At 42.4% G+C, this 18,876-nt stretch overlaps 1 protein-coding gene and 1 non-coding gene across 2 annotated transcripts in view; one reads left to right on the top strand and one right to left on the bottom strand.

Annotated features, from left to right (window-relative positions):
• Nlk (nemo like kinase) overlaps positions 1-18,876 on the top strand; it is a 62,763-nt gene that overhangs the window by 28,115 nt on the left and 15,772 nt on the right. The window contains exons 3-5 of the mRNA XM_036196926.1: positions 11,988-12,094; positions 13,554-13,639; positions 16,347-16,556. Of these exons, the coding sequence (XP_036052819.1) occupies positions 11,988-12,094; positions 13,554-13,639; positions 16,347-16,556 (403 nt within the window). The remainder of the gene's footprint in view (positions 1-11,987; positions 12,095-13,553; positions 13,640-16,346; positions 16,557-18,876) is intronic.
• Positions 16,635-16,709, bottom strand: Trnaa-agc. Its single transcript has one exon. It is a non-coding gene; the product is annotated as a tRNA-Ala (tRNA).

Genomic DNA, 18,876 nt, shown 5'->3' with positions numbered 1-18,876 from the left:
CTCCTCCCAAGAACGATGCTGCTGCTGACTGCCACCTCATTCCTTTCCCCTTTGTGCCAGACTCCGTGTGATTCTAAACCCAGATGCCCAGAGCCTGGCAAGAACATCCTGGTACCTATTTTGTAAGCCTAAACATGTGAAAAGTTACACGACACACCCAGCGGTCAAGGTCGTAACCCTGACCTTTTGGTTATTCATCACTCCACCTTCCCTCCGGCTAAATCGGTTCAGCCTCTCGTTTTCAAAGATCAGTCTGCAGGCCTTTTCCCTTCTGAAGTGTAATTATTTTGTTCTGAGCTTGTCATGTGTTTTTTAATTTCTGGGGTTGGCTTCACCGTTTAGCAGACAGGGTATAGTCGAGAGCAAGGGCTGGAGTCTAGCACTAGAGGTCTGCTTCAAGCTAGGTGTGACCTTTGACTCATCCATTCACCCTTCTAAACCTCCTGATTCTTCGTGAGATCATTGTGACAAAGACACTGACTTCTTGGAGTTGGTGGAAACAGACAAGGTAAAATAGAGACGTATAGAACGACGTATAGAGCCACTGCTTTCCCTTTTGGTCAAACATCTGTGTCCGTGTACCTAAAAATCCTGTTTCTTTGTTGTCCTTGCTGCTTCGTTTTCTGTCGGTGTCAGCCTCCAGTCCCTTGACTGTTTGTTTGCTTTGCATTCTTCTGTCTTTTTTCTCTGTCCCGTCATTGAGCTAGCATGCTCTCTACACGCACTTGGTACCCAGTCAGTATTTATTGATGTTGATGATGATGGTTAAACAAAGATGCTCTTGGTATCAGTCCTGCAAGCCGCTGAGACTGCTTGAGTAATCATGAATTCCTAAAAACAGAAACATAATCAATCATCTTACTCCTTAATAGAAGGTCAGAGTTTGATGTCAGCGTTTGTTTCTGTAGTGATTGTGTCACTTTGTTTCTGCAGAATTATCTCTGACAGTTGGGGCAGGCAGGATTTCTGGCATGAAGCTGACTATTCCTGTGCTCTTAAATCACTTTCGAAAGTAGATGTAGTATCCTAGAGATGGGTTAAATAAATATTGATCATAGTTCAGATTTGTTTTCATTGGAGTGTGAGGTCAGGAAAGGCTCAACATTGAAGTGTTTAATGGTGGCTGCCAGGCTCTAGATTAGGTTTCTAATCTCATAAATTACACAGACCTATTTTTCCTTCTAACAACCCTCTTCTCTCTCCTCCCTTCGGTCCCTCCTCGTTTCCTTGGACCCCGGAAGGTTTCTTTGCCCTGCCTTTCCCCTCTAACTCCATCCTGAGCAGCCCTTGTGGGAATCTGGCAGGGAGTGCTGCTTATGTTTAGTCAGTGTGCACCAGCAGCTCAGCCACTGACACACGAGAACCAGGCCTGGGTAAGGAGCCCATGCAGAGAGAGAAAGATTGCGGGGGGGGGGGGGGAGAACAGAACAGAGAGGAGTGTGTACTATTCTAAAGAATGCTCTGTCATCAGGGTTGGTTGAGTTTATGACCTGTTACTGGTGATTTTTAAGGTTTATTTTTACTTAACTATGTGCGTCCCTTGGTGTCTGTGTGGGAGTACGTGCATATGGTGGTGTTGCCTGTGGAGGTCAGAAGACATGGGCAACAGATTGATTCCCTAGAGTTGGAGTTACAGGTGATTGAGAGCTGCTTGATTTGGGTTCCAGAAACAGAATTCAGGTCATCTACAAGAGCAGTACATGCTCCTAACCACTGAGCTATCTCTCCAGCCCAATAATTCCCATGCCAAGATTTTTTCCAATAAAAGGATTTTAAAAAAATCACATGTAAAATTTTTTGCAGAAAAATATGAGATGGTAACCAAAAAGAAAATGCCCTATATGTAACCTTTCATTTGAATGAAAGTAAAGATTGATAATTCTTTTTTCCTTTTCCTTCTGGCTGTCTGCTGGGTTGGTTGGGTTTGGGTCCTGGAGATTGAACCAGGGTCTTGTATGTACTCTTCTACTGTGCTGCATCCCCAGCCCTTTTTCTTTTGAGACAGTGTCTTACTGAGTTGTACAGGCTAGGCTTGAACTCACGATGTAGCATAGGCAGGCCTCAGACTTGAGGTCTTCCTGAGTAGCTCCTGGCGACACTAAGCTACATCCCCAGCCACCTCTTTGGGCTGGGGATGTAGCTTAGTGTCGCCAGGAGCTACTCACTGTCCCCCTACCACTGCTGGGGATAGAATCCCAGGGCCTTAAACCTGTCTAAGCAAGCGGTTTTAACTAAGGTAAACTCCTCACCCTACTCATTTATCATGTCTCATGATTCCCAAACTTACAGTTTTTCCAACTTTGACTTCTCATCAAAGGCTTGCCTTTATATTTCTAATAATCTAATTTATAATAATTTTTTTCTGTTGTCCTATCAAGGGCCAATAACCAACCCTTCCATCTTACCACAGTCCCAAAATTACCCTGGAATACCTTGTCGTGTGTGTGTGTGTGTGTGTGTGTGTGTGTGTGTGTGTGTATGTGTACACATATGTATGTGGAATGGGGCACACATTTCTTTCAAAAGTAATAAAGATACGTGATTTAGGTAACCACATATGATTCATAGATGGAGAGAAAACATTTCTTGAATTGTCGGAATTCTGTAAGTTGACTAACAGGGTAAAATGAAAAAGTCTAGAGGCAGTGGGTACTCAGGGGGTAGAAGTGGGCAAAGACCTAGTGAAATAGACCTGTTTCTTGAGATACTTTTAACCTTTTTCAGTTTCTGGCAGAAGGGTAGCATCATTTGACCTGTCAACCTGCTGCTCAACACTGAGAAGGCAAAGGGTCAGAGTTCAGCACTTAGATTTCAGTGCATATTGTGTCAAGCACCTTAACCACTCCCAGCCTCCGTATATTATATCTCTAAATAGGAATAGTTACAAGTTAGATACAAGTGAATTGACACAGAGACAAATACAAGTTTTCCAATTAAAAAAAAATAAATAAATAAGGGAGGACTAAAATACTTCCTCTTTTTCTTCTTATGACCTGTAACTAAAGGTTACAGAGTTCACCTGTGCCTCGTTACAAAGTAGTCTGCAGTCCTGGTTGGTTTTGATTGTCAACCTGACACAGGCTAGGGTCATCTGAGAAGAAGGGACATTAGTTGAGAAAATGCCTCCTTAAGATTGACCTGTAGGCCAGCCTGTAGAGGGCAGTTTTCTTTATTGATGATTGATGTGGAAGGGTCTAACCCTTTTGGGTAGTGCCACACCCATGGGCTGGTGGTCCAGGGTGTATAAGAAGACAGGCTGAACCTCTGCATCACTTCTTCCCACATCCAGGTGTGTGGTGTGAGCCCCTGGCCTGCCTTCCCTGCATGATGAACTACAGGGTGTAGGGTGCTCCCAGAGTTGCTTGGGCTGTGGCGTTTTTTCTCACGGCAATAGAAAGCAAGCTGATATTTTTATGCCGTGGTGATACTTGATGAACAACATGAGGTTATAGGTGTATAAAGCAAACTCCTGTGGGAAGCAGCTTGATGAAGTATGGAGAAAGCACTGGACTAACAGTCAAGAAATCTCAGATAGGGGCCTGAAGCAATGGCTCAGTGGTTGAGAGCATAAATTGCTTCCAGAGGACTTGCGTTCAACTCCCAGCACCAGGCCAGATGGCTCACAACCACCTGTAACTCGAGCTTCAAGGGGACCTGATATCTATAATTTCTACAGGAACCTGCTCATACCAGCACTGCCACCCTGCATGCACACATAATTTTAAAATAAAAATAAATCCTTTAAAAAAAAAAAAAAACAGAAAGAAAAGAAATTGTAAGATAATCTTGACTTTATCCAGACAGGAAATGTGACCTTGGGAAAATCACATAAACCCTATAGCCTGAGTTTGTATGTCTATTAAGTAACATCCTCTGGCAGTCACTATTTGGGAAAGCAGTAAAGAAGTTTGAAATGTTAGCTTTTTAAAAGAAGCAGCTCCTTAAGCAGCGCAGAGATAGTGGTGTTGTCTTCAGCACCTGAGCCTAAGAGCTGCAGCGTCTGCTCCCAAACCCGTTTGTCACTGTTCATTTGCATCTTTCCTTTTCCTGAAGCAAATCAGTACATTTGGAAATTCATATTTCATGGAGCTGCTTAACTAATTGCTGCAATCAGCAGCAATTTATTTTATAGCAGGGCTGTTCAAATCACTCAGGTTGGCACACCACACAGTATGTTTTTAATGGTCTTATTTTTAATGACAAGTTTTTACCTAGGAAATGGTTAATCTGCTAATATTCTCCTGGAAGCCCAAGCTCTGGTTCTATAGGTCATCTTCACCCAATGATAACTTGAAAGAGCATAGCAAAGTCATTGACCCAGTAGGTACACCAGCTGTTAGAGAGACTGTCCCATTTAGAAGGACCAAGAGAGGGGAATAGCACCCTGTTTTTACTCTTGTGTGGAGACCTTCATTAAATTACTCAAACAATAATCAGATAGATGCTGTTCAAGTTAATGGCACCTCTGAGGCCCCGTCAAGAGAGCTTTATTTAATGTGCAACAGACCTGGAGTGATGCAGGGGCCTTTTCAGGTCCTCATTTAATTTAAGCAGCTTTAGTTGGCATGGCAACTGGTTTAGACATCTGGGAGACGTTATGCTGGGGATTGAGACTTCAGAGGGTTTTGCCAGAGCAAAGCAGAACCCTTATCATAATGCATTATGTGTTACCTCTGAGTTTTTGCAGATACAGTGCTAAATTTTTAAATTCAGGAATTGTGTTTTCTGAGAAAAAATTTAAATGTTGTCCTGGTGGTTGGATTGTTTTATGTGATTTTTTAGAAATGCTCCATTCGTGGAATAAAGATGTTCCTCTTAAGAATGTACTATACTGAACTTAAATCATGGAAAACTACCGTTTTAATAATTTTTTAAAAAGCTCATCTCTTAAACTTTTCAATGTTATGTGTTCAGAAGCAGTTAGAGGGCGTGAAGACATTTCTACACAGAGGTAACAGAGAAGCATAGACGTTGACAGGAGCTCTGTGTCATTTTGCCTAGACTTGTTGTTAACTAGAATTTGCTGACCCAGCCTGTCTTCTCCAGTACAAGACGCATTCATTTAAATTTCTCCTTAAGCCAGGTGGGGTGGCACAAACCTTCAATCCTAGCACTCGGGAGGCAGAAGCAGGTGGATCTCTGTGAGTTTGAGGCCAGCTTGGGCTACAGAGTAAGTTCCAGGATAGGCTCCAAAGCTACAAAGAGAAAGCCTGTCTCAAAAAAACAATCTCCTTAAACATCTTCCTTGAAAGATGGCTGGAAGGGTTTTCAAGTCCCTGGATCCTGAAGACAGTGGTATAGTGATATAGCTGCTTGGGCTTAGCAGAAGAAATGCCTGCTGGGAGTTTATGTTTTGTGAGAGATTTTGCACATGAATTTGTGCTCTTTATTTGGAAGCACTGACTTGTGTAAATCATCCTCTATTCAGTGGTATGAAATTCTTTTTTTGTTTGTTTGTTTGTTTTGTTTTGTTTTGTTTTTCGAGACAGGGTTTCTCTGTGGCTTTGGAGCCTATCCTCACAGAGATCCACCTGCCTCTGCCTCCTGAGTGCTGGGATTACAGGCGTGAGCCACCACCGCCCAGCGGTATGAAATTCTTGTTGCCAAACAATAATAGTCCAGTTTGTCCAGCTCTCTTATGTATGAGCCACATCTCTACTTGGTGTCTGTAAATGCTGAATGAAGTGTCATTTTTTTTTTCAGAAATTAGTAATTAGTTATAAAGTATCCATTGTGGCTGGAGATATGGCTCAGCTGGTAAGAGTGCTTCCTGCTCTCTGAATGTGCCCAGTTCAGTATATAGATCCCACATCAGATAGCTTGCAACTGCCTGTAACTCCAACCCTGGAATTGATGTCCTTGTCTGACTTCCATGGGTACCTTCACGCCAACACACAAATATAAATATAAATGAAAGTAAAAGTTGTCAGGCAGTGGTGGTACACACGTTTAATCCCAGCACTCGGGAGGTGAGTTCGAGGCCAGCCTGGTCTACAGAGTGAGTTCTAGGACAGCCAACATTACACAAAGAAACTGTCTTGGGGTGGTGGTGGTGGTGTATAGTTCAGTGACATTAGGTACAGTCACAGTGATAATGCAGCTATTGCCACCATCTCTCTCTAGAAGATTGTTTCTCAACCTTTGGGGGTCAAACAACCCTTTGGCAGGGGTCATATTGATATCCTGCATATTAGATATTTACATTGCAATTCCTAACAGTAGCAAAATGACAGTTATGAAGTAGCAATGAAAACTTATGGTTGGGGGTCACCCCAACAAGAGGAACTGCTGTATTAAAAGGTCTCAGCTTTGGGGAGGTTGAAAACCACTGAACTAGCTTCATGACTATACCCTGATAATGTGAAAATGAAGCTGTTGCCCTTTTGCTTGCCTGCATGCCAGCTGTCACAGCTGGGCTGCCAGTCCTGTAGTGCCAAAGGCAGAATAGATAGAGCCTGTTCTTCATCCAGGCAACACAAAAACATTGAGTGCCGGAGAAGAGAGCTGTGAGTAACGTTGGTAGACGTGACAGACGTCCTGTGAAGATAAGTGCTTTAGTGTATCCTTTAGGACTTGTTTTCCCCAAATAAAACCTCAACTTGACAACTGTCTTACTCCATTTGGGCCACTATAATAAAATACCAAAACCTGTATAGCTTATAAATGGCAAGAATTTGTTCTGGAAATTGAAAAGTGCAGAGTTAAGGCACCTGATAGATTTGGTGTTCGGTAAGGGCCTTCTTCCTGTTGAAGAGTCTTTTTACTATAACCTACAATAGTTTGAGGAACTAACGAGTTCCCTCGGGCTTCTTTTATGGGGACACTAATCCCATTCATGGGGCTCTGCCCTCATAACCTAATCACCTCCCAAAGGCCCTCCCTCCCAGTATTCTGGGGTTAGGATTTCAGCATGAGAGCTTTGTGGGAACATTAGCATTCAAACCACTGGAACACAATAATGGCATCTGTGCAGGTTTTTCTGTTTCACTTAGTTTTCCTCTGTATAATGTTCATTTACTTGATCCTTGAAACTTAGAGAGCCAACACAGCTCAAGAATTGAAGCCAGAAGTCATGGCATACACTTGTGAAAGTTGGAGGCAAACCTGGACTACATATAGTTGGTGATACCTTGTCTCAAAAATCTGTACGCATGTGTGCTTGGTGCAAGATAGTAGTGTTTTTCTGTTTTTGTCCTGTGATTAATGTGTATACAGAAGGCTTAATAGTCTTAACATGGAAAGCAGCCTTACAAGTATTACACAGTAGACAATACAATGAAGGGCAGGGCATGTGGCTCAGCTGCTTGAGTGTTTGCCTAGTGCCTTAGTTAGGGTTATTATTGCTATGATGAAACACCATGACCAGAAACAAGTTGGGAAGGGAAAAAGTTTATTTGATTAACACATATCACTGTACATCATCAGAGGAAGTCAGGACATGAACTCAAACAGGGAAGGAATAAATGCAGAGGCCACAGAGGGGTGTTAGGCACTGGCTTGCTCCCCATGGCTTGCTCAGCCTACTTTCTTATAGATCCCAGGACCACCAGCCTAGGTCGGCCCCACCCACACTGGACTGACTGCAGGCTTGCCTGAAGTCCAGTCTATGGGGGCATTTTCTCAACTGAAGCTCCCTTGTATCAAGTTGACTTTAAAGTAGCAAGCACACCTAGCACGTTTGAGTCCCGGGTGTTCCCATCCCCAGCATCTCATGAACCAGGTATGCTGCTCATCTGTAATCCCAGTACTGAGGATGGAAACAAAAAGAACAGGAATTGAAGATTGTTCTCAGCTTCGTAGTGAGGTCCTCCTTTTTGAGACATGGGAGCCTGTCTCCCAAAAAAAAAAAGGGGGGGGGGAGCTGAAGAGATGGCTCAGTGGCTAAAGTTCTTACTGCAAGCAAGAGGATCTGAGTGTTGTGGCCCAGAACTCAAGGTTACCATTGGCTACCATATTGGGCCAGCCTGAGCTGTGTGAGATCCCGTAAGTAAAATAAAAATGGGACAGGACAAGATTGGCTCTTACTACCATATTCGTCTTTTTTCCTCCTAATCACACATACATGTGACCAGTAAACATGTAAATGGGTCTCAGCCTGGAACTGTTGGTTTTCATGTCTTCCTACGGCCATCCTAAAATGTTGGTAAATGATTAAAAGTTTAGTCTTAAAAGGGCAGTTTAAAAACACGAAACCTAAGCTGTTTGTAGTGAAAACACCATGCAGGTTAATTCTTACAGGATGTAAAAGAAGCACAGGAATTGGAGGCATTAGGTGTTGCCTCAAAGCAGCAATGCAGATGAGTCACAAAAGACTGACTACTCGGTTTGGGGGAAGTAGCAAGACTTGACATCCTCCCCTAGCCTGCAAGAGAATACTGATCCTCGGCATGCTGATCCTCGGCATCTCTGACTCCTCACCCCACTCACAGGACCCAGGCATCCCAGCCTGTGTCTCTAATAGGGCTCTTTTCTGGGGAAATGACTTTACCAGAGAGGAGTCACACATAATTGAAGTACTCTTGGATAGCAGTACACACAGCTTCAAGAGCAACTCATGACATGGTATAGAAGAGGAATTTTAAGTAAGCATTTAATATAAAAGATGTGAGTAGCATGAGAAATTGTTTACTATATTTTAAACTTCAAATTGATGGACTGTGATTCAACTTGAAGAAATGGATCAGATTCACATAAAGCTGTATATAATGTTCATTTCAAGATTGTTTAAAATAGTAAATAAGAAAGATAACAGATTTTCAACAGTGATGGATCAATTAAATGAAAATTCTGGAAATGGGTATAGTAACATAAGCCTGTACTCCCAATACTTAGAAGGTAATGGGAAGATCAAATTCAAGGTTGTCTGCTACATGGTGAATTCAAGGCCATTCTGAGCTATGTGAGCCTGTCTTAAAAGACAGAAAAGGTGTCCTAAGTAGTTTTCATCTGCCAAGTTTTCTACAAAGAAAGTTTTTATTTTGCTTTGCTTTCGTTTTTCAGGGAAAAAAAAAACATAGAAAACTTCAAAAGTAGAGATAGACTATAACTCCTGCAGGACTCGGGAGGCAGAGGCAGGTGGATCTCTTGAGTTCAAGACCAGCCTGGTCTAAAGAGTGAGTTCCAGGACAGCCAAAACAAAACAAAAACAAAACAAAACAAACCCCCTGGATTGCCCAACTTTAACAATATTTCTTATTTTTTCCAATCTTTTCTATCCCAGCCCACCCTTTGGGCAAGGGCAGGAGTTTTTGTTCGTTTGTTTGTTTGGGTTTTTTTTTGGGGGGGGGTTGTTTTGTTTTTCGAGACAGGGTTTCTCTTTGTAGTTTTGGTGCCTGTCCTAGATTCCTAGATCTCACTCTGTAGACCAGGCTGGCCTCGAACTCACAGAGATTCACCTGGCTCTGCCTCCCGAGTGCTGGGTTTAAAGGCATGTGCCACTACCACCTGGCGGCAGGAGTTTTTTAAAACAGACTGCAAACATCACATTTAGCCTATAAATGATTTATCCATTGCCAATAAGGACCTCATCAAAACATAATGGATGTGCCATTATGGCATCTTAACAACATTGGTTTATTCCTTACTACCCATCCCTGATTGCCCCCAGGTTTCTCTTTGAACCAAGTTCTAAACAGAACCCACATATTTATACTTGGTTATTAAATCTCTTGATGCTCTTTTAACCCAAACATCCCTTCCACGGACTGGAGAGATGGCTCAGTGGTTAAGAGCACTGCACTACTTGTTCTTTCAAAGGTCCTGAGTTCAATTCCCAGCAACCACATGGTGGCTCACAACCATCTGTAATGAGATCTGGTGCCCTCTTCTGGCTTTCATGGATATGTGCAGACAGACACTGTATACATAAATGAATAAATCTTTAAAAAAAAAAAAATCCTTTCCTGCCTTCCCTCCTGTCACATGCACTTTTAGAGGAAGCAGGCAGGAGAGCATATGTGACTTAGGTTGTATGGTAGTGGTTGCTTTCTTTGGGTAGATGTAGCATGAATTGTTAGAAGGTCTTATGAATAAAAACAAACCTGGAGCCAGGTATTAGGGTGAACACTGAAAGATCAGAGAAACAGAACCAGCTACAGCTAACCTCACCACACCAATTCCTCAGTTGATCTTGTTTCCTCAAACTGGAAGCCTCTACGCCCTCATCCAAATGGATCTCAGCTGAACTGCTGCTCAAAAGCTTAACAGACTCTAGTTCCTGGTCCTCACGCCTTATATACCTTTCTGCTTCCTGCTATCACTTCCTGGGATTAAAGGCTTGTGTCACCATGCCTGGCTGTTTCCAGTGTGGCTTTGAACTCAGAGATACAGGCAGATCTCGGTCTCCAGAATGCTAGGATTAAAGGTGTGTGTACCACCATTTTCTGGCCTCTATGTCTATCTAACGGCTGTTCTGTTCTCTGACCCCAGATAAGTTTATTAAGGTGCACAATATATTGGGGAACATGATATCGCCACAGTAGAATAGGGTTTGGTTAATGTGTGATCAGAAGTGACCAGTGCCAATTAGTCCCAGCACTCTGGAGGCAGAGGCAGACAGATCTGAGTTCAAGGCCAGCCAGAGGTACATAGACCCTGTCTCAAAAAAAAAAAAAAAATTAAGATGTGACTACTCACATAAACCTCCTGCCTGGGTAGCACTGGAGCTGGGCTGTCCCCAGCCTGCTTGTAGCCCTTTCTGCTTAAGGGTTGGTTACTAGAGGGCTTGAGCTCTCTAACAGAAACCTTAAACATTATAATCTCTGTAGAGTAAATGCCAGTGTATACATAAAGACAAAACAATTTGTGCTGCTGTGTTTTAGGGATCTAGGGTCTCCAGTCAGACTGATAGCAGGTATAATGAGAAGAGGCCTAATTGTAGCTAAACTCTGAAGATAAAGCCCATGGGACTTTCTCGTAGAAAGATGGACAGATTGAAATACCAAGCATGACTTCTAGGTTTGTGTTTGGTGGTGTGAAGGAAAGGAGTAGGCTGCATTTGAATATTCAAGAGGGTAAGTGTGATGAAGAGAAGGACTGAGGTCCAAGACTGCGGGGTTCTAGCATTCAGCGGAGAGGAAAGGAGAAGGAACAGAAGAAGAGCCAGAAATACCAGCCAGTGAGAGCCTCCTAAGTGTCCCAAGGCCATCTAAAAGCATCTCTAGGAGGGGGCAGTTTTCAACCATGTGTCAGCTGTGTTGTCATTAACTGCAGCTCCAGTGCTACCCAGCAGGAGGTTATGTGAAGAGAAGATTATCAAAAGAAAAGTTCCAATATACTCATAAAGTCATGCAAACCTTTAGTGAGTTTTTAACTACACATAGGGTAAAATACAAGTCTATTATTCTAACATAAATAAGAGCAAAAAAGGAGTTCCTTAATGTCTCTAACGTTTATGTATCTTGTCCAAATTCTGGATTCCACCTCTCCATGGCTCCCAATCTCCTGCTTTTGATCTCTTGCCCTGTGTTGATTGAACAAAAGCCTTAGACAATGTCTCAGTACAAAGTAGCAGAGTTAACTGAGTGGAAGGTTATGTTGTTCTGATTATGGCGAGGCTTGGACTTGAATTTGCCAATTCATGTGTTTTGGGCAGTACCATACTTTATATAGTCCACAGTTGATGGGTAGATTGTGATCTTTTTTGCTGGTGTTTTAAGATGGGCTCACCAACTCCATCTTTTAATTTAAAGGACACCCTAGTTGCTCACCAAAATCTTGAGACTTCACACTTCTCGGTGATCTGGTTGCTACTTGTTCTTTTCTCTAGTGTGTAATGATTGTAGAAGATGACTGGTTTTTTACTTCCATTATTAAACATGTGACTTCTTTTAATTTAGTAGTGTCTGGAATTCTCACCTTCATCAGGCTAGACGATAGCTGTCTTCACTTTCCAGCCTTGAGAATGGAAGTTGTTACTCTTTAATCTGATGACTGCACTAACGGGGGTGGGCCAATTCTCTGACACCTCCTTAACTTAAAATTTGAAGATATGTTGTCACAGAATTGATGCAGAGTGACCTACATAAAATTATCGTCTCTCCTCAGCCACTCAGCTCAGATCATGTCAAAGTTTTTCTTTATCAGATTTTGCGAGGTAAGATTTTCCGTTATCATGAAAAGGGCAGTGTGGTGGTGTAAATGAGTCGTTTTGCTCTTCGTTTGAACTGTGTCCTGGCCTTCCAAGCCGCCTTCCCCAAAGATCTTTCTATTTGAACCGAAGTTATTTCACTGTTTTTGTATTTGATATTAAACAAGAGGTGTGGGGTTAGAGGTGCTAGGCATTGAACTTGGATTCTTGAGCATGCTCGTCACATCACTGCCAACAAGAGGCTTTTAAGGTGACCAAATATTTTTTGTTTTTATGTTCATTAGGGCAGAGAAGGCAGGCAAGTGGATTGATCTAGAAAGGCAAGTAAACAGTGGTTTGTCACAAATCCTGCTAACTGCCTTTAGCTCTTCACAGCCTGTGGCATCAGATGACTAAATTAAAAAGTGACTGTCCTCTATGGAAGACATCCACCCTTCAAGTCTGAGTATTGCCTGGTATAGCCGAGCCCCACTTAGCTCAAAATGATCATTAAAGCCCAAAGCAGATGGAGCAGACTGTAGAGAGAGCAGCTAAGTAACTCCAGACTGTGCATGAAGAACAGAGACCTGACTGGGAAGCAGTTTAGGCCACTGTGATTGATGCCTCCTCTAGCCACGAGCTGTGTCCAGAGTTCTACCTAACTAACAGAATTAGTTAAAGGTGATACCACTTTCTTGTCTGCTGAATACATTTTTCACAGTATTCACAAACATTACATTCTACAAAGAAATTGAAAATCAACATCTTCCAAGGATTAAAACACTAAGTAATATTACAACAAAAAGTTTACTTATGATGGATCTGTTGATAATTCTGTGTTAGGGGTAAATAGGAAAGATTCTTGGCTCATTTACAGTTATGAAGAAAATGTCTTACTACGTTTTTTGTTTTGTTTTGTTTTGTTTTTTACCAAAAAAAAAAAAAAAAAAAAAGAATCAGCATGAGATTGAGACTTAGAGGGTACTGATGACCAGCTTTTAAGATGTCAGATATATTTTGAGATGATTAAGTGTCTTCTTGGCTGTCAGTAGTCACGAGTGCTGCTGACAGCTGGGCATGTCCCTGAGTTTTGTCCTGTCACTGAAATGCCTATCCTGGGAAAAGCCTCTCCTAGGTTAATGGAAACTTCTTTGTTGGAGCAGGTTCAGAGTCACAGGCTGGGAGTATCAATAGCCGAACTCCAGTAACCACACAGAGTAGCGTGGCCAGTCTTAACTCCAGGGCCTGACAGCCTCGCCTGTGCTTCAAGCCATGTAATCTTTTAAATTATAGACATTGTCTCTGGCATGTGCAACACCCATTGGGACGTTTTATCATACTGCAACAAAATTACAGTGTTTTGAAGGGGACTAAGTCAAACTTTTAGTAATATTCTCTAGCTTTTGTTTAAGGAATAATTTTAAGTCTTCTAGTCCATTTCCATTTAAGGCTAAATATATGCAACTAAATGTGTTTATTATTTCAGGTTTGAAATATCTCCATTCAGCTGGCATTTTACATCGAGACATTAAGCCAGGGAATCTCCTTGTGAACAGCAACTGTGTTCTAAAGGTAGCTTTTCAGTTATTTAAACATCTGAGAAGAATCAAATGTCTGGCTCAAGAATATCATTTTCCTTACTTCACCAGAAATAAAGAGAACAGTTTTCTTTAGTCCCTTCATTTGTTGAGGCCATCGGAACTAGTTTGTGATCCTGGCTCTTTTTTTTTTTTTTTTTTTCTTTTTTTAAACATGTTTGCTTCTGTTTCAAACACTTAAATGAGGACTATCATGACACAAAAATGAATGGCAATTTTTCAGAAACTCTTACCTTTTCAGATTGTCCCATTATTATGAGAAGTTAAGAGCTAACATGACCATGGCAACTCTTATAAAGGAAAACCTATATTGGGGCTGGCTTACAGTTCAGAGGTTCAGTCCATTATTGTCGTGGTAGAAGCATGCATGCTGGCAGACATGGTGCTGGAGAAGTAGCCAAGAGCTCTACATCTGGACCCACAGGCAGTAAGAAAGTGAGACACACTGGGCCTGGCTGGAGCACCTGAAGCCTCAAAGCCCGCCCCCAGGACATACTTCCTCCAAGGCCACACCTCCTAGTGTGCCACTCCTGTGGGTCTATGGGGGCCATTTTCTTTCAAACCACCACAGAGGTGTTATCAGAAGAACTTAGACTCTCAGCTTCTTCACCTGTGACAGTGAAGGGTGGCTTTTAGACAGGTGTCTGCATCTTAAACAGCTAGCATTACACATGCTGTTGCACTTCAGTAGCAAAAGGAAGTAGAGCCATGCTTCAAAGTTCAAGTGCTAGGCCAGGAAAGGGCATATGCACCTGGTGAGTGTAGTTCTACAGTGTGATAGTCTGGGGCTGGGGATTTAGCTCAATGGTAGAGCGCTTGGCCCTGAGTTCTGTCCCTAGTTCCGGAAAGAAAAACAAAAACAAAAACAAAAAAACAAGCTGCACATGTTTTTACATGATAGTAACCCCCGTATTTCAGAAGTAAAGGCAGGAGGAAAAGAACACCTAAAACAAGTATCCCCAAACTTCAAGTCATCAACTTAATTTTTACTATTTTCCTGGTTCCTACTTCTCATTGTCCTTTGTTAGTTAATAGTAAACTCCAGCTGGGCAGCAGTGGCGCACGCCTTTAATTCCAGCACTGGGGAGGCAGACGCAGGCAGATCTCAGTGAGTTCAAGGCCAGCCTACTTTACAGAGTGAGCTCCAGGACAGGCTCCAAAATTACACAGAGAAACTCTGTCTCAAAAACCAAAACAAAACAAAACAAAAACCAACAACAACAAAAAACTTGGCAGTATGCATTTCTCAAACCTCTAAAGTAAATTTTAAAAGAAAAGTAGAATCTGGGCGGTGGTGGCACACACCTTTAATCCCAGCACTCGGGAGGCAGAAGTGGGCAGATCTCTGAGTTTGAGGAAAGCCAGGGCTACACAGAGAAACTCTGTCTCCAAAAACCAAAATAAGAAAAAGAAGAGGAAAACAGCATTTGTGCCAAGCCCAGCAAAATGGGCCTCTTTTATCCTACCTCCTTCGATGAGTCAGTCCATCTGGAAATAGCTTGGTGAGGCCTGATGTATGTATGTATTCAGCTGTGTTTGGAGTTCATTGGTTTTGATTTTGGTTTAACTATCAGTTTAGAGTAGTTGAAAGTTTTTGGGGTTTTTTTGGTTGTTGTTGTTGTTGCTGGGCATTGAACCTAGGCCCTTGCATGTGAAGGCAGGTGCTCCTTTCCCGAACCACATCCCTAGCCTAGAGAAGAATAGTTTTTGAAAGATACATAATTTTAAAGGGGAAGGGACACTAGAGAGATGGGGCAGTGGTTGAAGCACTGGCTGCTCTTCCAAAGGACCTGGGGATCAAAAGGATCTGTAACTCTAGATCTGATGCCATTTCCTGACCTCCATGGGCACCAGGCATACTTTACACAGATATACATACAAGCAAAACTGATACATACAAAATAATGCAAAATTAAACTACATATGATTTTATACAGAAACGTTAAAGTTGAGATTTTTCTCCCTTTTGTCCAAATAAGGCCATATTTTTATACTAGAAAGGAAAATATTATGTCTCTATCATGTAAGACTTTTTAAAGTTCATGAGTCCAAGGTTTTTTCGTTTCTATATCACATGGTTTTCTTTGTTGCTGCTGCTGTTTCCCTAGGCATAAATGTGTCTGTCTAGCTGAGTATCTTAGTTTACTTTCTATTATTATGATATGATAAAGACCATGACTAAAATCAGCTTGGGAGGGTGATGTCTGTTTGGCTTACTTATCCAGGGCCACAGTCTATTAAGGGACACCAAGACAGACTCTCCAGGCAGGGACCGAAGCAGAAGCCATGGAAGAGTGCTAGCTTGCTCAGCCTCTTTTTTTTTTTTTTCAAACCACCCAGGACCACCTGCCCAGGAATGTTATGGCCCACAGTGGGCTAGACCCACATCAATCATCAACAAGAAAATGTCCCATGGGCCAAACTTATGGGGCTGTTTCTTCATTTGAGGTTCCTTCTTCTCAGATATATCTAGGTTTGTGTCAAGTTGACAAAATCTAACCAGAACACTGGGTATATGGTACATGCCTGTGATCCCAACACTTGGGAAGTACAAGACAGAAGAATCAGATGTTCAAGGTCATCCTCAGCTCTATAGCAGGCTTAAAGTTATACTGGCTCAAAAATGAACAAAGGAAGGTAGGTATCTGCTTGATAATGTCCTAACTGTCTTTTCTATTTAGATTTGTGATTTTGGATTGGCTAGAGTGGAAGAATTAGATGAATCCCGTCATATGACTCAGGAAGTTGTTACTCAGTATTATCGGGCTCCAGAGATCCTGATGGGCAGCCGACATTACAGCAATGCCATTGACATCTGGTCTGTCGGATGCATCTTTGCAGAACTACTGGGCCGAAGAATATTGTTTCAGGCACAGAGTCCCATTCAGCAGGTGTGATTTTGCTTTACAGCTTTATTTGCTTTTGTTTTGTTTTTTGTTTTTGTTTTGTTTTTTGTTTGTTTGTTTGTTTGTTGGAGCTGAGGATCGAACTCAGGGCCTTATGCTTGCTAAGCAAGTGCTCTACCACTAAGCTAAATCTCCAACCCCTTATTTGCTTTTAATTCTGCTATTTGAAGGGAAAGACATCTTGCACACATCTTGAGTTTATTCATTGTACTGACTTAATTGACTTTTAGCAAATTCAGGTTCACTCAAAAGCCAGAAAGTTATAAAGTTGAAGATTGCAGATGATCATATTGCAAGTTAGGAGCCTATTAGAGAACGTGTTGGCTTTCTCACATGCACTGGTGCATGGCAGCAGACTCAGCTGTGCAGTTGCATAGGTGTGGTCTTGCTTAGAAGGCATCTGTTCCCTCCAGCTGAATGGTTGTGACTTGAAAATGTATTCGATGACTAGACTATACAATTTTAATGTTGATGTCTTCAAATCTGAATGTTTAAAAAAAATTTATCTTGGGGTTGGGGATTTAGCTCAGTGGTGGAGCGCTTGCCTAGCAAGCTCAAGGCCCTGGGTTCGGTACTCAGCTCCAGGAAAAAAAAAAAATTATCTTGATTATTGGGCTAAAATATTTAGTTAGAGCATAGAACACCAGAAGATAATTAAAATATAGCTTTAAGGAACCATTTGCAGTCAAGTGTGGTGCACCCCTGAGGCAGAGGCCATAGAACTTCTGTGAATTCCAGGCCAGCCTCATGTACATATCGAGTTTCAACGTTTCAGACTAGCCAGAACTATGTAGTAAGACCCTGTCTCAATAAAAAGGGCTGGGCAGTGGTGATGCACACCTTTAACCCCCCAGCACTTGGGAGGCAAAGGCAGGCAAATCTCTGAGTTCAATGCCAGGCCACTCTACAGAGCAAATTCTAGCCAGAGCTTCACAAAGAAACTTGGTCTCAAAGGAAAGAAGGAGGAGTGGAGGAAGCTATAGAGATGGCTCAGCCATTAAGAGCACTTGCTGTTCTTCCAGAGGACCTGAATTTGATTCCCAGCATCCACATCTGGTGGCCCACAGTTGCCTATCACTTCAGCTCTGGGGGATCTAACTTCTCTGACCTCTAAGAGCACTTGCACACAAGTGTACACATGCAATTAAAAACAATTTTTTGCCGGGCGGTCGTGGCACATGCCTGTAATCCCGGCACTCGGGAGGCAGAGGCAGGTGGATCTCTGTGAGTTCAAGGCCAGCCTGGTCTACAAAGCGAGTTCCAGGACAGCCTCCAAAGCTACAGAGAAACCCTGTCTTGAAAAAAAACATAAATAAATAAATAATTTTTTAGGCTTAAAAATAAATTGAAGGTAGGCATGGTGGCATATGCCTGAATCCTTGTACTTGGGAAGCAGAAGCAGTGATCCTCCCAGTTTGAAGCCAACCTGGTCTACATAGAGAGTTCCAGGCCAGCCAGGAGACCCTGTCTCAAAAAGAAGGGGGGAGGGGAGCTTAGTGTGTTAAGAGCACTGGCTGCTCTTGCAAAGGACCAGGGTTTGATTCCCAGCACCTATCTGGCAGTTCACACTATCTGTAACTCCAATGGCAGGAGTTCTGACACTCTTCTGCTGTCTTCAGGCACTGCATATGCCTGTTGTGCAGACAAAATACCCATAAAATAAAAATAATAATTTTTTTTTTTAATTTATTAAGAAGAAGAAGAAAAAGCTCATTTGGAGCTAAGTGTGGTAGTGCATCCCTATAATCTCAGCACTTGAGAGAGAGGGGAGACCTCTCTAAATTCAAAGCCAGTCAAGTCCACATACGTAACAGGTTCTGGAGAAGTATGTGTGACCTTCCAGTCTTACAGGACCACTGAAGAACTCCTCTTCTTATCACTGGTGCCTGGTGGGACAATCATCACAGAAGACAGACATATTCGGAAGTAGTCTAAACATGGAAGTAGTCATTTTCTCCTGCATTTTCTATTTTTGAGAAATAAATACACTGGATGCTGAACAGCCAGTGGACTTTATAAGCGTGTTTCTCATAGATCTTTCCCACTGTAGACAACTTTCTGAGCATGTCCATCAGGCAGTCATTTCCTTCTGCCATTGTGTGGTGGTTAGAGTTGGGCAAATGTCACCACCATGCCATGTCAGAAGGCTGTCCAGAGATCTCCAGGGGACAGCAGGCTTCTCCAGCAGTTCCATCACCCCGTAGTGGTGCTGATGGCTGTCCTGGTGTAGATGGGTGTGGAAAATGGTGTTGTCTGTGCATTAATTTCCCATCCTAGAAGAGCCAAATGAAATGGTAATTAGGTT

The sequence above is a fragment of the Onychomys torridus genome, chromosome 8 (assembly GCF_903995425.1).
Source record: "Onychomys torridus chromosome 8, mOncTor1.1, whole genome shotgun sequence".
Lineage (NCBI taxonomy): Eukaryota > Metazoa > Chordata > Mammalia > Rodentia > Cricetidae > Onychomys > Onychomys torridus.
This window is presented reverse-complemented; position numbering and strand designations above follow the sequence as displayed.